Source organism: Leucopleurus acutus, assembly GCF_964270905.1.
Source record: "Leucopleurus acutus genome assembly, chromosome: 1".
Lineage (NCBI taxonomy): Eukaryota > Metazoa > Chordata > Mammalia > Artiodactyla > Delphinidae > Leucopleurus > Leucopleurus acutus.
In genome coordinates this window covers 131,164,721-131,183,998 of record NC_139142.1, presented here as the reverse complement: position 1 = coordinate 131,183,998, position 19,278 = coordinate 131,164,721, and the positions used below count along the sequence as shown (strand labels likewise).

At 35.7% G+C, this 19,278-nt stretch overlaps 1 protein-coding gene across 1 annotated transcript in view; it reads left to right on the top strand.

The window, feature by feature from the left end:
• The window catches only part of VPS13C (vacuolar protein sorting 13 homolog C), a 172,940-nt gene that overhangs the window by 2,486 nt on the left and 151,176 nt on the right, over window positions 1-19,278 (top strand). The window contains exons 2-3 of the mRNA XM_082842024.1: window positions 13,950-13,993; window positions 16,470-16,512. Coding sequence (XP_082698150.1) covers window positions 13,950-13,993; window positions 16,470-16,512 — 87 coding nt within the window. The remainder of the gene's footprint in view (window positions 1-13,949; window positions 13,994-16,469; window positions 16,513-19,278) is intronic.

The following is a 19,278-nucleotide window of genomic DNA, read 5'->3' as shown; positions in this document are numbered from 1 at the left end:
TGCGGTACGCGGGCCTCTCACCGTTGTGGCCTCTCCCGCCGCATAGCACAGGCTCCGGACACGCAGGCTCAGCGGCCATGGCTCACGGGCCCAGCCGTTCCGCGGCATGTGGGATCTTCCCGGACCAGGGCACGAACCCGTGTCCCCCGCATCGGCAGGCGGACTCTCAACCACTGTGCCACCAGAGAAGCCCCGAGTTGACTATTTCTGTGTTTTGAAGAAATTTATCTTAAACTTTTTATAGTAAACAAGTGGGATTATTAAGTTATTTAAGAAAACAGCAGATATTTGTGACATCTATGACGGTGACAAGTTTTATAAAGAATTTAAAATTTTCTATGACCTTACTTGAAAACTATTTGCTTTAGCAGATAAGGTTTATGAGTCATAGAGTTTGGCTTTTTCAGGTTTTTTTTCTTGTTAAATTTTCATATCTTGAGGAGGGGAATAATTCAACCTGCAAAAATTTCACACAGCTGATCTTACTATTCTTTCCAAACAAGGGATAAATGGATACTTTTTTGCCTAGCCTATGACAGTGGTTTTCAAGCAGGAATGAGTTTGCCCCTAAGAGGATATTTGGTTATGTCTGAGACACTTTTGATTGTCACGTAGTGGGGAGAGGTGTGCTTGTGGTATCTGGTGGGCGAACTCCTGAATGCTGTTACATTCTACAGTGCACAGGACAGCTCCCCACAGCAAGGAATTACCAGCCCAAAATGTTTGTTGAGAAACCCTAGTCGAAGGGGAATATTGAGATTGTATTCTGCATTTATAGGAGACCTTCTGGTGCTGAACAGGTTGTAGTAGGAAGTAAAAAAGGACTTAGAGGAATTATATGCTTCATGAAATTTATAACTTAAGAGAGAAACAGAAGTCTTAAGAAGTGACTTGGTATCATGTCAGTAAAAATGCATAGTCTTTGCTTGGATGATATCAGGAAGTAGTTTTAGAAGTCAAAATGTTGTGTTGACATAATTTGAAAAACGTGCTGTGCACATATTCATATATATATATATATATATAGGCATTCACAATGAAATCCACAATAAACAAAAAATTACAGAGTGAGAAGGATGGGGCAAATTATTGGAATGTCTAGAATCAGGAAGTATACTGTCGATATTGCCTTAAATTGGAGAAGAAAAATAAAGAAAACTTTATCATTTTTCTTGTTTTTATTCCTTTAAAGATTTTTTTTAATGCCAAGAAATTCCTATGTATTTTTATTTATTTATTTTTTTTATTTGCGGTACGCGGGCCTCTCACTGTTGTGGCCTCTCCCATTGCGGAGCACAGGCTGTCGACTCGCAGGCTCAGCGGCCATGGCTCATGGGCCCAGCCGCTCCGCGGCATGTGGGATATTCCCGGACCGGGGCACGAACCCGTGTCCCCTGCATCGGCAGGCGGACTCTCAACCTCTGTGCCACCAGGGAAGCCCTCCTATGTATTTTTAAAAGTGATTTAAGCATAATGATTTTTTAAAAATTCTTGCTGTTGTAGAAAAATGAAAAATTATTTACTAGCTGTGGGACATGGGAGAAAAATTTTAATTCTTTAAGCCTCAGTTTCCTTATCCCCCTTTTAAAATGGGGAAATAACATTCTGTGTTTGTAAAATAAGTCATGTGAAAATTCTTTGTAATTATAATTGTTAAATGGTTAATACTGACAGGAATAGTGACGATACACAAACCTAGCCAAGTGATGGAAACCAGCCTGCTTGTTTTATTTTACAGGCATACCTTGGAGATATTGTGGGTTTGGTTCCAGACCACTGCAATAAAGTGAATATCAAAATAAAGCAAGTCACATGAATTTTCTGGTTTCCTAGTGCATATTAAAGTTGTTTATACTGTACTATAGTCTCTTTAGTGTACTAGAGCATTATGTCTAAAAATATGTACATACCTAATTAAAAAATACTTTATTGCTAAAAAATGCTAACCATCATCTGAGGCTTTGATGAGTCGTGATCTTTTTGCAATAGGAACATCAAAGATCACTGATCACCATAACAAATATAATAATAATGAAAAAGTTTGAAATATTGCAAGAATTACCAAAATGTGACACAGAGACATGAAGTGAGCAAATGCTGTTGGAAAAATGGCACCAATAGACTTGCTTGACAGGGTTGCCACAAACCTTTAATTTGTAAAAAACAGTACGTGTGAAGCTCAGTGAAGTGCAGTAAAATGAGGTATGCCTGTATTTTCCTAAGTATATTTCTTCCAGGGTTTTCACATTCTGCCGTGTGATAATTTTGTGTAGAGTTAACACCACGTGTCTAAACACCACATATCTAAAAATATCTTATTTTCCAAAATCTGTTCTTTAAAGAAAAAAAAACTATTTGCATACGAGTTTACACTTACAGTACTTATACTATCTGCCAGTTATTTTGTCAGTCAGATTTTCAGAGGTTCAGAAAAATGCCTGGTGGGCATGTTGCTGCCTATGCAGGTCAGAAGGTTTATCTAGATTTTTTTTCCCCACAGACTGGTACCAGGAGATAAATTGCACAGCTCTTAGCTATTTTTGGAGTGTCCAGGATTTAATTGTTTTAAGAGTAACATATATTTGAAAAGGTATGTTGAAACACCAGATCTTTTGCAATTCAGTTTAAGTAGGATTGTTGCAATGTAGAACCTTTGTCAGTTTGATTTTTCAAAGTCATTTACTGTGAAAAGTCATCAGAAGATGTCTGTTCAGAATTCTGCTGCTCTCACTTCCATTTGACAGGTAGAATACACATAGAGGCTGTGATGTGTTGGGTGCAAGAGTTGCCTATGGTGACCTGCTGCCCACCAGTAGGATTAGGAGCCAGGTGGAGTGCCTTCAGAGTTTGTAGCTCTGCAAACCAGGCTGAGCCCATGCTTATCACCCTATTGTCCTATACTCCACCCCTGACACTTCTCCATCAGCTGCCAGATGTTGTTGGAGCAGCAGGATAAGGAAGGAGGAAACCTGGGATCTAATTACGTATCCAGTACTGCCTGGTTCATTGGCTTTTGGCAGTCACTGACCAGTGACCACTAGCTTCTTATCTGTAAATGAGAAGGTGAGGCAAGGTCATTTCTTCTGCTTTGAACTTCTGTGACTTGAATAAGGCCAGAGCAGCGTGAGCTCCTTCATTAAGTTGTAGTGCCACTTGCTCTGCATTCATGGTGAGAAATGGTAGTCAGATCATGTTTCTTTCCTTTCTGTTCTTCACTGGGTACCAGTGAGCAGAGAGCCACAGTCATGAAATACGACAAGAAAAATAAAGTTTCAGCCTCATGCTGATTATTTGCGAATCCAAATGTATATATATAGTCTTAACAGGTAGTCAAAGGGCAGCTTGAGAATGCAAGAAAAAACAGGCCTCTTTGCTTCTTTTTACTGCTTCTTTTTACCTTGATCCATAAAACATAGCAGTATCTAAGTGTTTCTAAAGCTGTTGAGGAATTTTTTTTTATTCCTTTCCTCCCAGCCAACACTTGGTGTAGTGAAAGCCACATTTCTTATTAGCTTGTCCTATAGTATGTAAAATGAACAACAAAAAGTTCAATATTATAATGTACTTAGGCTTAGTTATCATTATTTAAAACAACACTTTAAAATTTTATTGAAAACAACTTTCCACGTACTTGAATAGTATCATAAATGAAAACTTCACCTCTTTTCTACAAATAGAGCTGGAAGGTGGTACTTGGGTAACCATTCTGCTAGGAGGCTCTGCCATACTACTCATTCTTATGAAAGCCCTGAAATGTACTTGAAAAGGAGAAAGTTCAGTGGTGACATGGCAGCTTTCCACCTTTCTTTGCCAAAACTTCCTGTTTCAATAGGGAAATGGAAGAGTGAGAGTCAGTTGTTTCTTCTCCTTCCCTTAGCTTCCCCTCCCAAGATAAAGTTACTGTGAACTACTATTAAAATGAGTCTGGATGGGTTAATTTGGGTTAAATATTGAGTGAGCCAAAAGGTTTGTTCGTTTTTTTCTGTAAGATGGCTCTAGTAGCACTTAGTTCTTTAACTTCATTCGAAAACATTTTGTTAGATTGTATGTGACAGCTCTCACATCAGCATGCATTTAAAAGAAGAGTTTTCAAAATTGGTGAATTTTTGTGTAGCCGTTTTAATATTGAAGATGGAAGAAAAAAAGCAGCATTTTCGGCATATTACGCTTTATTATTTCAAGAAAGGTAAAAACGAAACTGAAATGCACAAGAAGTTGTGCAGTGTATGGAGAAGGTGCTGTGACTGATCGAACGTGTCAAAAGTGGTGTGCGAAGTTTTGTTCTGGAGATTTCTCCCTGGACGATGCTCCATAGTCCAGTAGACCAGTTGAAGTTGATAGCGATCAAATCGAAACGATAATTGAGAACGTCCAACGTTAAACTGCACAGGAGATAGCCAACATACTCAGAATATCCAAATCAAGCGTTGAAAATCATTTACACCAGCTTGGTTATGTGAATCGCTTTGATATTTGGGTTCCACCTAAGTTAAGTGAAAAAAACCTTCTTGACCATATTTCTGCGTGCGATTCTCTTCTGAAACGTAATGAAAACGTTCCGTTTTAAAAACAAATTGTGACGGGCGATGAAAAGTGGATACTGTATAGTAATATGGAACTGAAGAGATCGTGGGGCAAGCGAAATGAACCACCACCAACCACACCAGAGGCCGGTCTTTGTCCAAAGAAGGTGATGTTGTGTAATGGTGGGATTGGAAGAAGTCCTCTATTATGAGCTCCTTCTGGAAAACCAAACGGTTAATTTCAACAAGTACTGCTCCCAATTAGACCAACTGAGAGCAGCACTCCACAAAAAGCGTCCAGAATTAGTTAACAGAAAAAGCATAATCTTCCATCAGGATAACCATTTACTACATTGACACAGTAGTCTTAGGCCAGTCACTTAAGCTCTCCAAGCCCCAGTTTCTTTCCGTGTCCTGCCTCCTTCACCAGGAGGCTGTGAGGATCAAGTAATGTAATAGCTCTGAAAGTGTTTTCTAAAATAGAAAGGTTTATGTTCTTATTGTATTCATTCCTATTTCAGTACAATATGCATTCTAATTAATTGAGTCAAGACTTACTGAGTACTACTATGAGGAGAATCAATAAGGAGTTTATGATCAGGTTGGGGATTTAAATAGTTAAGTGTTAAGTGCCATAAGACAGGTGTAGTGAAACTTCTGTGAAAGTTCAGATAGGTTATTTCTGACTGGAGGTATTTAACATCAGCACTGTATTTCTTGCATTTATTTTGTAGGTCATTTTGTGTTTTAAAAGCCATTCTTCGACTGAGGTGGGCTTGTTCCAAATTATGCCAGTACCATTTGATTCTTATTCATAAATATACTAACCTTGTTATTTTCTGTAATTTAGCAACCATTTCTTTTTCTATTGAACTTTTCTGAGATGGCTCCAACTCTTCTTGCCTTGGTTTTATTTGCTAATTTAATGGATTTACTTTCATTCCCCTCTTCTGGTTCATTTGTAAAGATTATTAGATAAATTTTGATCCAGGATTTACTTTTGTAAGATACTTCTTAAAATATCCTGCAAGATTAGCTTTGAAACTGTATATGTGACTCTAGTCAGGTATGCTCATCCAAAATGTTTCTGTTTATTTATGAGTATCATACAGGGTTAAAAATTAGAAATTTTGTCTTCTGAAGCCAGACTACACTTATTGCTTGCTGTCATCCTTTAGGGTTGCCAATCCATCATAGAAGGAAATCATTTCACAGAATTTCTCTACTTGTCTCTCACCTTGGTTTCTTTAGAAATTCATCGGATTAGGGACACTTGATTGTGGGATTGGCGTTAGTGCCTTCCTTGCTGGCAGAGTTAAGTCTATCCATCTACAATTATTAGTCATTCTCCCCTCGCCTTTTTTGTTTTGGTTATTGTTAAAAGATTAGACACATATTTACCCTTCCTCTAGGTTTTCAGGAACTTCCTATGGCCTCTGTGTGTTCTTAGCCCAGGGTGATCTGATTATAGTTATTCAAGTTATTTGCATGTGTATAGAATTATGTTATCTTGAATAGAAATGGAAAGCTGAATCTTAACTTTTTCCTTAGTATTGAGTTAAATATAAGATGGTTGATATTTAGGAGGGAGTCTGCTTTCTGTATCTGCAGAAAAGCATGCATTTTAGTGGAAGAGTACTTCTTAGCACAGTGCCTTACTTAGATAAGGCATGCATCTACTGGTTGAATGAATGAATGCACTTTTACCCTGGTGCAGAAATACACTGCTGTTCCTCCCCTTTCTTTGTGTTAGGACTAGTGGCTCCCCCTTCAGTGCAAATAATTCATAGACTGTATCATTCTTATTTCATTGTTATATTTACTGTTTGTTAGGTAACATTCACATTTTTCAGAGAGGAAGTATGTATTTGTTTGCTGGACTCTAAGTAGTAGAAATAGATCTTTTTTATGTGTCTGTAGAGAAGGTAAATAGTAAATATAGAAAGAATTTATATAAAATATATTGAGGTCATATTGACATTAGAATTTACCTTGTTTTGTTCCCCATTTCATATTACAATTTGTATAATAGTTTTTAACATGAAAGTAATACATGTTTATTGTAAAAACTAGAAAATACTGAAGAACATTAATAAAAAATCCTTAATTCTACCTCCTAGCACTAATCGCCATTACCGTTTTTTATCTGCCTTTCTAAATATACTTGTTTAGCTCTGTTAGCCATATTGGTAGTTTTCAGTATTTCACATGTTAAATACCATCTATTACTTCATTAAAGAGTGAGAATGTCACTGCAGTAGAAAGTGTGCTTTTTATGAGGGCGCTTATTATATTAGTGCCTTAATAATTATTAGAAAATGCCTCATATCTACAGCAGGTTACTTGTGAGCAGTCCTGGTGACCCTTGACCCACTAGTTGAAAATTAATGGGTAAGAAAATCAAAATTCATGAGCAAGTTTACAGGTCTCCATATGGTCTTAGATCGTGTTAAATTGGTTTGGATTCCTTCAAATATGCACTAGCTTCTGTGCAGATCAATTCTTTTGGCCTGAGTAGAATTCCCACTTGTAATTTTTTGTAATTTGCCATCTGACAGAATTAAACCCAGGAATATTTTTCCACTTTATATAATTTTTATACATATAATGCGTTTTAAGGATTTTTTCCCAATTCTCAAACATGTCAGTTTTCCATGACTACTGTATTATCCCTATATTTGATCAGTGATGACATCTTGTCGGTTCTGCCTCCAGAGTAACTTGTTGTTGTTGTATTGGTTTTTATTTTTATTTCTTTTTTTAAAAAATTTATTTATTTTTTTTATACCACAGGTTCTTATTAGCTATCTATTTTATACATACTAGTGTATATATGTCAATCCCAATCTCCCAGTTCCTCCCACCACCACCACCACCTTGGGGTCTGTACGTTTGTTCTCTACATCTGTGTCTCTATTTCTGCCTTGTAAACCGGTTCATCTGTACCATTTTTCTAGATTCCACATATATGTGTTAGTATACGATATTTGTTTTTCTCTTTCTGACTTACTTCACTCTGTTTGACAGTCTCTAGATCCATCCACGTCTCAACAAATGACCCAGTTTCGTTCCTTTTAATGGCTCAGTAATATTCCATTGTATATATGTACCACATTTTCTTTATCCATTCGTCTGTCGATGGGCATTTAGGTTGCTTCCATGTCCTGGCTATTGTAAATAGTGCTGCAATGAACGTTGGGGTGCATGTATCCTTTCGAATTATGGTTTTCCCTGGTATATGCCCAGGAGGGGGATTGCTGGACCATATGGTAGCTCTGTTTTTAGTTTTTAAAGGAACCTCCATACTGTTCTCCATAGTGGCTGTATCAATTTACATTCCCACCAACGGGATAAAAGGGTTCTCTTTTTTCCACTGCCTCTGCAGCATTTGTTGTTTGTAGACTTTTTGATGATGGCCATTCTGACTGTGTGAGGTGATACCTCATTGTAGTTTTGATTTGCATTTCTCTAATAATTGGTGATGTTGAGCAGCTTTTCATATGCCTCTTGGCCATCTGTATGTCTTCTTTGGAGAATTGTCTGTTTAGGTCTTCTGCCCATTTTTTGATTGGGTTGTTTGTTTTTTTAATATTGAACTGCATGAGCTGTGTATATATTTTGGAGATTAATCCATTGTCGATTCATTTGCAAATATTTTTCCCCATTCTGAGGGTTGCTTTTTCTGTTGTTTATAGTTTCCTTTGCTGTGAAAAAGCTTTTAAGTTTCATTAGGTCCCATTTGTTTATTTTTATTTCCATTACTCTAGGAGATGGATCAAAAAAGATCTTGCTGTGATTTATGTCAAAGAGTGTTCTTCCTATGTTTTTCTCTAAGGGTTTTATAGTGTCCGGTCTTACATTTAGGTCTGTAATCCATTTTGAGTTTATTTTTGTATATGGTTTTAGGGAGTGTTCCAATTTCATTCAGTCACATGTAGCTGTCCAGTTTTCCCAGCACCACTTATTGAAGAGACTGTCTTTTCTCCATTGTATATCCTTGCCGCCTTTATCATAGATTAGTTGACCATAGGTGTGTGGGATTATCTCTGGGCTTTCTCTCCTGTTCCATGGATCTATATTTCTGTTTTTGTGCCAGTACCATATTGTCTTGATTACTGTAGCTTTGTAGTATAGTCTGAAGTCAGGGAGTCTGAGTCCTCCAGCTCTGTTTTTTACCCTCCAGATTGCTTTGGCTATTCGGGCTCTTTTGTGTCTCCATACAAATTTAAGATTTTTTGTTCTAGTTCTATAGAAAATGCCATTGGTAATTTGATAGGGATTGCATTAAATCTGTAGATTGCTTTGGGTCGTATAGTCATTTTCGCAATATTGATTCTTCCAATCCAAGAACATGATATATCTCTCCATCTGTTTGTGTCATCTTTGATTTCTTTCATCAGTGTCTTAGTTTTCTGAGTATAGGTCTTTTACCTCCTTAAGTAGGTTTATTCCTAGGTATTTTATTCTTTTTGTTGCAGTGGTGAATAGGATTGTTTCCTTAATTTCTCTTTCTGATATTTTGTTGTTAGTGTATAGGCATGCAAGAGATTTCTATGCATTAATTTTTTATCCAGCAACTTTACCAAATTCATTGATTAGCTCTAGTAGTTTTCTGGTGGCATCTTTAGGATTATCCATGTATAGTATCATGTCATCTGCAAACAGTGACAGTTTTACTTCTTCTTTTCTGATTTGGATTCCTTTTATTTCTTTTTCTTCTCTGATTGCCGTGGCTAGGACTGTCAAAACTATGCTGAATAATAGTGGCGAGAGTGGACATCCTTGTCTTGTTCCTGATCTTAGAGGAAATGCTTTCAGTTTTTCACAATTGAGAATGATGTTTGCTGTGGGCTTGTCATATATGGCCTTTATTACGTTGAGGTAGGTTCTCTCTGTGCCCACTTTCTGGAGAGTTTTTATCATAAATGGGTGTTGAATTTTGTCAGAAGCTTTTTCTGCATCTGTTGAGATGATCATATGGTTTTTCTCCTTCAGTTTGTTAATATGGTGTATCACATTGATTGATTTGCATATATTGAAGAATCCTTGCATCCCTGGGATAAATCCCACTTGATCATGTTCTATGATCCTTTTTTTTTGCGGTACGCGGGCCTCTCACTGTTGTGGCCTCTCCCGTTGCAGATCACAGGCTCCAGACGCTCAGGCTCAGGCGCCATGGCTCACGGGCCCAGCCGCTCTGCGGCATTTGGGATCTTCCTGGACCGGGGCATGAACCCGTGTCCCCTGCATCGGCAGGCGGACTCTCAACCACTGCGCCACCAGGGAAGCCCTATGATCCTTTTAATGTGTTGTTGGATTCTGTTTGCCAGTATTTTGTTGAAAATTTTTGTATCTATATTCATCAGTGATATTGGTCTGTAGTTTTCTTTTTTTGTGTATCTTTGTCTGGTTTTGGTATCAGGGTGATGGTGACCTCGTAGAATGAGTTTGGGAGTGTTCCTTCCTCTGCAATTTTTTGGAAGAGTTTGAGAAGGATGGGTGTTACTCTTCTCTAAATGTTTGATAGAATTCACCTGTGAAGCCATCTGGTCCTGGACTTTTGTTTGTTGGAAGATTTTTAATCACAGTTTCAATTTCATTACTTGTGATTGGTCTGTTCATATTTTCTGTTTCTTCCTGGTTCAGTCTTGGAAGGTTATACCTTCCTAAGAATTTGTCCATTTCTTCCAGGTTGTCCATTTTATTGGCATAGAGTTGCTTGTAGTAGTCTCTTATGACACTGTATTTCTGCAGTGTTCTTTGTAACTTCTTTTTCATTTCTAATTTTATTGATTTGAGTCCTCTCCCTCTTTTTCTTGATGAGTCTGATAAAAGGTTTATCAATTTTGTTTATCTACTCACAGAACCAGCTTTTCGTTTTATTGATCTTTGTTATTGTTTTCTTTGTTTCTATTTCATTTATTTCTGCTCTGATCTTTGTGATTTCTTTCCTTCTGCTAATTTTGGGTTTTTATTATTCTTCTTTCTCTAGTTCCTTTAGGTGTAAGATTAGATTGTTTGAGATTTTTGTTGTTTCTTGAGGTAGGATTTTATTACCATAAACTTCCCTCTTAGAACTTCTTTTGCTGCATTCCATATGTTTTGGATCGTCGTGTTTTCATTGTAATTTGTCTCTAGGTGTTTTTTGATTTCCTCTTTGATTTCTTCAGTGATCTCATGGTTACTTAGTAATGTATTGTTTAGCGTCCATGTGTTTGTGTCCTTTATGTTTTTTCCTGCTGTACTTGATTTTTAATCTCATAGTATTGTGGTTGGAAAAGATGTTTGATATGATTTCAATTTTCTTAAATTTACTGAGGCTTGATTTGTGACCCAAGATGTGATCTATCCAGGAGAATGTTCCGTGTGCACTTGAGAAGTAAGTGTAATCTGCTGTTTTTGGATGGAATGTCCTATAAATATCAGTTAAGTCTATCTGGTCTGTTGTGTCATTTAAGGATAGTGTGTCCTGATTACTTTTCTGTCTGGGTGATCTGTCCATTGATGTAAGTGAGGTGTTAAAGTCCCCCACTATTATTGTGTTACTGTCGACTTCCTCTTTTATAGCTGTTAGCAGTTGCCTTATGTGTTGAGGTGCTCCTATGTTGGGTGCATATATATTTATAACTGTTATATCTTCTTTTTGGATTGATCCCTTGATCATTATGTAGTGTCCTTCCTTGTCTCTTGTAACATTCTTTATTTTAAAGTCTATTTTATCTGATATGAGTATTGGTACTCCAGCTTTCTTTTGATTTACATTGGCATGGAAAATCTTTTTCCAACCCCTCACTTTCAGTCTGTATGTGTATGTAGGTCTGAAGTGGGTCTCTTGTAGACAGCATATATATGGGTCTTGTTTTTGTATCCATTCAGCCAGCCTGTGTCTTTTGGTAGGAGCATTTAACCTATTCACATTTAAGGTAATTATCGATAGGTATGTTCCTGTTGCCATTTTCTTAATTGTTTTGGGTTTGTTTTTGTAGGTCCTTTTCTTCTCTTGGATTTCCCACTTAGAGAAGTTCCATTAGCATTTGTTGTAGAGCTGCTTTGGTGGTGCTGAATTCTCTTAACTTTTGCTTGTTTGTAAAGCTTTTGATTTCTCTGTCGAATCTGAATGAGATCCTTGCCAGGTAGAGTAATCTTGGTCGTAGGTTCTTCTCTTTCAGCACTTTAAATATATAGTACCATTCCATTGTGGCTTGTAGAGTTTCTGCTGAGAAATCAGCTGTTAACCTTATGGGAGTTCCCTTGTAAGTTATTTGTCATTTTTCCCTTGTTGCTTTTAATAATTTTTCTTTGTCTTTAATTTTTGTTAGTTTGATTAATATGAGTGTCAGCATGTTTCTCCTTGGGTTTATCCTGCCTGGGAGTCTCTGTGCTTCCTGGACTTGGGTTGCTATTTCGTTTCCTATGTTAGGGAAGTTTTCGACATTATATAATCTTTTCAAATATTTTCTCAGGTCCTTTCTCTCTTCTCCATCTGGGACCCCTATAATGTGAATGTTGCTGCGCTTAATGTTGTCCCAGAGGTCTCTTAGGCTGTCATCATTTCTTTTCATTCTTTTTCTTTATTCTCATCTGTGGCAGTGAATTCCACCATTCTGTCTTCTAGGTCACTTATCTGTTCTTCTGCCTCAGTTATTCTGTTGTTGATTCCTTCTAGTGTATTTTTCATTTCAGTTATTGTATTGTTTATCTCTGTTTGTTCTTTAATTCTTCTAAATGTTTGTTCTTTAATTCTTCTAGGTCTTTGTTAAACATTTCTTTTTTTTTTTTTTTTTTTGTTAAACATTTCTTGCATCTTCTCAATCTTTGCCTCCATTCTTTTTCTGAGATTCTGGATCATCTTCACTATCATTATTCTGAATTCTTTTCCTGGAAGGTTGCCTATCTCCATTTCATTTGGTTGTTTTTCTGGGTGTTTTTTCTTGTTCCTTCATCTGGTACACAGTACTCTGTCTTTTCATTTTGTCTGTCTTTCTGTGAATGTGGTTTTCGTTCCACAGGCTGTAGGATTGTAGTTCTTTTTGGTTCTGCTGTCTGCCCTGTGGTGGATGTGGCTATCTCCAACATAACTTTTTTTTTTTTGCGGTATGTGGGCCTCTCACTTCTGTGGCCTCTCCCACCGCGGAGCACAGGCTCCGGACACGCAGGCCCAGCGGCCATGGCCCACGGGCCCAGCTGCTCCGTGGCACGTGGGATCCTCCCGGACCGGGGCACGAACCCGTGTCCCCCGCATCGGCAGGTGGACCCCCAACCACTGCGCCACCAGGGAAGCCCCAACATAACTTTTTAATCTATCTCTTTGACTCTGAAGTTACTGCCTACTTCAGGTTTTAATTTTTCTGCAGTATATTGTAGATGCTTTCTTCCTATTATCATGCTGTAGTATTTTCTTCACGTTTGTGAGGCTTCTTACCTCTTACTTTCCTTTTGAAGTTTTTAAGTTTATCTTAGGAATTTACAATATGCTTATACAAAGGAAATGAACTTTATTATATGGCAATAACAGCTGTGATTATTTTAGTATCTAGTCTTGTAGTTGTTATCTGTGCATAGGAAGCATAATATTTTTTAAAAAATAAATGTGTCATGAGTGATTGAGAAAATGCATAACTGCATAATTTATACTTGTATTTAGTGTTGAAACTTTAGTTTTAGTAATCTTTAGAGAATTTAAGTGAAATGAAAACCTTTTTCTTTTGCTTAAGTTTTTATGTAAGTAAGAATACTTACATATTGTGTATCAACATATAAGTGCAGTGTTTAAAATTTGAGTCATGTAATCGTGTCATTGTGGCTTTAGTTTTTTATAACTTAATATCTGAATAGACTTTTAAAAAATTGGACTAATAAAAGAATACTAGAACCATAAACAATAATTACTGGGAAAGTAGGATGTTTGAAGTTTTAAAAGATTTAACACTGTGGTCTTGTAGAAAATATTCACTGACACCATGATTAAGGAAAGAATCCTGGGTTACAGGATAATTGATCTGTTATAATAGTCACCTCTTTACTTCCTTCTTTTGAGATTTTGGCTTAATCATTCAAAATGATGGATACTTTCTTTGGTTCTAAAGTTCTTTAGTCTGAAAATCTTCAGCTTCTTTCTTTTTTTTTTAAACATCTTTATTAGAGTATAATTGCTTTACAATGGTGTGTTTCAACTTCTTTCTCATTAAATGTTAGCCTGATTAACTGGTTCGTAATTTGTTTTGCATTGGGCTAACCTAAAATATTTACAACTAATACTTCTTATCTATAAGTAGCAACTCTTTTGTGCCAGTAGCTTCTTAAGTTCTTGAAGTTTGCTTTGCTCACTTAGCATTTAGCATAGTGTCATAGTGTTTGGTTTTGCATTAAGACAGGGTATACTATTTGGTGTATTAACTTCATATTTTTGTCTTTTATTTTTTAAAGGTAATGTGGCTTTAGATAATCTACAAATAAAAGAAAATGCTCTGGTAAGTTGTTTTTTGTTGTTTTTTTTTTTAACTATGTTGAGTACTCAGTTAATTCAGTAAGCTCTTAGAAACCCTGGTTACTAGGTATCTGGTACCAGGTGCCAGATGAAGTGATTGAGTCGCTCAGAGAAGGATTACTTTTTTAACTGTTTGCTCTAGGAAAATGTGAGATTAAAGATTTAGGAAAAAAATTTTTTTACTGATGATAGAGATAGTATCTCTTGGAAAATAATAATGTTTTTCCCTTTTATATATTTGACTGTATAGCTTTGTAGTAGACATTTGTCTTAATGAAATAGTTTTCTTCAGAATTATCTTTAAATGTTTTACAGGTAAATAAGGGCTTTATTTTAACAATGTATCTAATAAATAATTGTATTTTTTTGAAATATATTGGCAGTCCAGCCTTATAATACTGTGGTAATGTTAAGAGGTAAAATAGATTTTTTTGGAATCTAGCTCTAGACAGTAATTTGGGTCATTTACTATTGACCTAAAAACAAAACTCTCCCCATCTTCCAAGACCCCTACCCCCCTTTGTCTTTAGCCTCTTGGACTTAATTTGAGTTTATGAAATGTCTTAAGAATGAGTTTATTCTTTAATCAATAGGTCAGATTTATAATTAACGTACATTATGTTTTATAATCCTAGCTTTGACCTCTGGTTGAATTTCTACGTGATGAACTGTGTAATTAAGGAGAGCCTTATACACAAAGTTCTCCCATGACTGGTCTCATGGAAGCCAATTTTGGATGTTGAAAATCTAGGAGTAGAACTCAAGAAGTAACAGTTTATTTTGTTACTGGCATAGTGGAAAGGTCATGGACCTTGTACTCTGGCCGACGTGGGTTTGAGTGGTAGCTCTGGCTTTGACCAGCTGTGTGACTTTTGGGAAGTTTCTCAATTTCTTTGAGCATCAGTTTAATCATGTTTAGAACGAAGTTAATAATACAAAACAGTATAATATTTGTGTACCTTTGTGGCTTGAATAAAATAAAAAGTAGAGCCTGGCAAGTAGTGGACTCTCAAAATATTTAAATTTTCTTTCCCTCCCTTTATATAGGATGCTATAATTTAAAAAATTTTATCCAAAATTTTAGAACTTAAGATTCCATTGCTAGAGATTGGAATAAGGCTATTTTTACTCTACTTACGAAAATATTTTAGAAGATAATAAGTCTAAATAGAATTGTGGTTGCAGGGTATAGGTATCTAATATACTTAGATGACAGATTGCACTCTGTTAGCCTAATTTGAATTTTGGTTATGATTAAATCAATAAATTATTTTGTAATTTATATTCTCCATTAATTCAAACTAGCCTCCTTTCCCTAGTTAATCCAGCTTGGTGAGGTTTTACTTTGATATGGGTTCTTTACATTTATTTTGTGTGAAAAATTATTTCAGGAGGATTAAAATGTGTGTGAGACCACACTCATAGAAGTGTATAGTTTTCCATTGGTATCCTGTATGATATGAAGACCCTTGAATTTATTTGTCCCCTTCCCCTGCCCAACCCCTGGAGGGTAGAGCTGCTCTCTCATTACCAGTGAGGATTTTTTGTTTGGGTCTAAAACAAGGTTTATTGTCAAAATCTGTTAGTGTTTTGTTCAGTTTCTGTTCACTTAGAATAGTTGAGTAATCAGATGAGTGGGTAAATTGATTCTTTAGTTAATTAATTATTTATTTATTTTTTAGTTAAATTTTAATTGATTGGTTAATTCTTACCTAAAGTATGTATTTAAGTTGCCAGATTTCCATAGTATTGGCATGTAAGGTACACCTAACAGAAAGGCTATTCTGACTGGCTGAATTTTAAATTATTTTAAAGACTCAAGCGAACATTGTGAATATCAGTTATTGTTTAGTACTCTGTGAATAAAAAAGTTATTTGAACTTTCTAGTGATTTGGAATCTAGATAAGTGAAAGTTCATCGTTATTGATTGGTACCTGTTAGTAACTTATCTAAAGTAAATGCTAATATGGTAGATAATATGCTGGGAATCTGCCTTTTAAGATTTGTTTATTCATTTACTGAATATTTTACTTGAAGAATATTGTTTTCAACTTATTTAAGTGAAAAGAATCTTCCTTTTCCTTCCTTTTAGTATTTCACATAAGCAGTGTCCACCTGTTACTTTAAAAATTCATGGAATTTCCATCTGGCTTGGTTTGGTTTACTAAAACAACTAACCAGTTTACACAATTACTTTCTTTAACTACAAACTCTTTTTCTGTTGTTCTTATTTATAATTTTGCTTCTCTTATGAATTCTTTCTTTAAAGTCAAGTGTAAGTTAATAAAAACGTTTTTTTTCAGCTGAGAAACATATCCTTTATGAGTTACTCAAATATAGAAAATTTATTTTGTTTTTCCTTAGAGATGATTGTGTATTTAAATTATGATAGAAAGGTGATTTGGGTGGGAACTTAATAATTTAAGATGTTCTTTAATCTTTTTTCTTTCTTCTGAAGAGTGAATTGGATGTTCCTTTTAAAGTCAGGGCTGGCCAAATTGGTAAGTACTTCACTCTTCATTTGAAGTTTTCGTCATCCTTTTAGTTTTTTATTGTTCCTGTTATTTAATCTCAAACATCATTTTTAGCTTGAAAAAAATGTGAGAGGTTTTTGGTTTATGTTGATTAGAGCTTTCTGAGTTCTGAGCCTAAGGTATACTATACCTAGTATATACATCAAAGTTTTTGACAAAAGTTTAGAAAATTACACTCTAAAGTGGAAGGACATTTGAACTGCAATGATGTTTTTCAGGCTTGGTTCCACCACACAAAAATACCTTCATTTTCAAAATCGAAATGCAAATTTTGTGTGAGTTTTCTTCATATGTCAAAGTAGTGTAATTTGCAAACTCTAGTAAAGAGAATTTAAGTGTAGCTTATTTCCCTCATATTTTGTTCAGCCATTTCACTTGATACATTGTGCAGCAGTGTGGCATAGAGGATATGTTTTGTTAAGCAGAAAGTCTTCCTTTGCAGCTAAACTTTTACACTAAGATCAGCCATAACTAAGCATACATCTTTGTTCGAGAAATTTTTTAATAGGAAGTTTAATATATCAAGTCCTTTCAACTAGTCCATACTACTTGGTTTTTACTTTTTTAAAAAATATAAATTACCACCCTACATGACTTACCCTTACTTTAGAATTTTCACTTATGCCCCCATCCGTCCTTCTATCCCCATCACCCTGCTACTTCACCACATCACTTTCCTTCTTCATTCATTATTTTGTATTCAAGGGAGGCTTTGTCTTTTACTGTTCTAGTATCTCTTAGTAATTACTTGAATACTTCTGTGAATCTACATTATATATATGTGTTCGTTTTATAAAAATTTTTAAATTTTCCTTGAAAAAATTTCCCTTAGATCGAAAGTATCCCTAGGGCTCGCATTAGAGTTTTTGTTCGTCTGTTACACAGAGCCTTGTGCTTTGTGAGGCGGTGATGTTTAGCAATGTTCTAGAAGTATTGTTGTAGCCCTACATGCTTAATCAAAATCCTTGAGTGAAGTTATAGCCATTCATTCATTCTTTTCCTTTTGAGATACATTGCTGTGGGAGAAGCAAGGCTAAATATATCTTTGTCCTTAAAGAAGTTATAGAGATCTAAAATTAGTACAAAATATTGCAGTGTCATTTCCAGGGTATTGGATGAGTTATATTTGACTAAAGAACTTATATGTTATTCATTATACTATTACAACTAGACATATTTTGGAAGAGGTTTTCTAATGGTTCAGAATTTTTTCTGTTTGCTGTTAAAGTATTATAAGAATTTAATGGCTTCCTTCAAGGTTGCTCACTGAATTATGAGAGACCCTTTACATGTAAGGATGCAAAGCATATTTTCTTTCTACTTATCCCTGTTTTTGGGTTTATGGGGCATTTATATTAGTTATTAAATTACTGTTAGGTTAAAATATTACACCTAAGCTGTAGAGTTAGTGTGGCTAAGTGGGCTCAAGGATGTTTTGGTTTTCTAAGAGCTAGACATATTTGTGGATACTCCTTTTACTTAAAAATTAAAAAAATTTTGTGATCTATAAAAGGAAGGCAGTAACATAATTTCAGTGGAATACAGAATAATTAAGGATGGGAGGATAACGAGTTAGGGTAAAAGGAGAGAAGAAAAGGTGTAGAGAACAGGTAATCTCTTTTTGGTATGTTAAAGGGGCATTTCCCACTTTTTCAGTCTCATGCTCACCAAGAAGGCAATCAAACCAGTTTTTAGGAGTTGGTGAGATAACTACAAATAAAACACTATCCATTATAAATATATGCGGTACTCACTATAAAATCAACAGACTTAGAAATGACTACCTCTAGGCATTACCTCTAGGTCCTCTGAAGTGGGAACCATTTAAGAAACTCATCAGTTTTATAAGCTGGAGAAAAATAAAAATTTAGATGGAGAAATAATTCGAGATTTTAACCTTGGTATGAGGTTCCCAGCTAAAACTGGCTTGCGTCCATAGCCATTCAGGTGAATCAAGATATCCTCCCTTTGCATTGCATTATTTTATTTCCTCTTCAGCTTCTTATCCTGTTTGACAATTTTTTGAGCTTTCAGCATCTTTATTTAAAAGTGCCAATGATTCTGGTGGTATAAGTAGCTTAGTCATTCACATATTAGCATGAGTTAGTTGAATCAGATTCTTTGTCTTAAGAGTCTGATAGGCAGCACTGAGAGAACTATAGCTCTCAGTATAATGACTGTAGGGTCATTGTTTTTTAAATTGTGATGAGAGAAGGTATTTAATTTTGGAACATGGAAAACTGTGGGGTAGAAAATGTTTGGATAGAATTGTTCTAATACAGTTGAGGGCAGATTGGGACATTGGCTACCTGGAGACCTGGAAAGAGGGCATACTGAAGATTGGGAAGAGAGTAAAGAAATAAATGTGGAAAGATACCAAAGACAGATTTTGCCGATTTCAAAATTTAGCTGAGAATATGCCCTTTTTGTCTTCTCTCCTGCTTTGCGTAGCTTTTTTCCGTAAAACTCCAAACTTGGTTTAGTGACAGTTAGGGCCATAGTTCATCTATTATTATGGGTGAGAAAGTTTCTGTAGGTAAATTTCTGCAGAACCTGATATTAATCCCATTGTTTCTAAGAGAGAAGATGCGTTCTGCCTTTCATGAGATTTATAAGTAGATATTTGGAATATAACTGGTCTGAACTCCTGTAACTCATAATACTAGTAACCATAAAACAGTATACCTTGTCTTCAGGGTTGGCCTCTTCCAGTTGTAGCAATTTGGCATACTG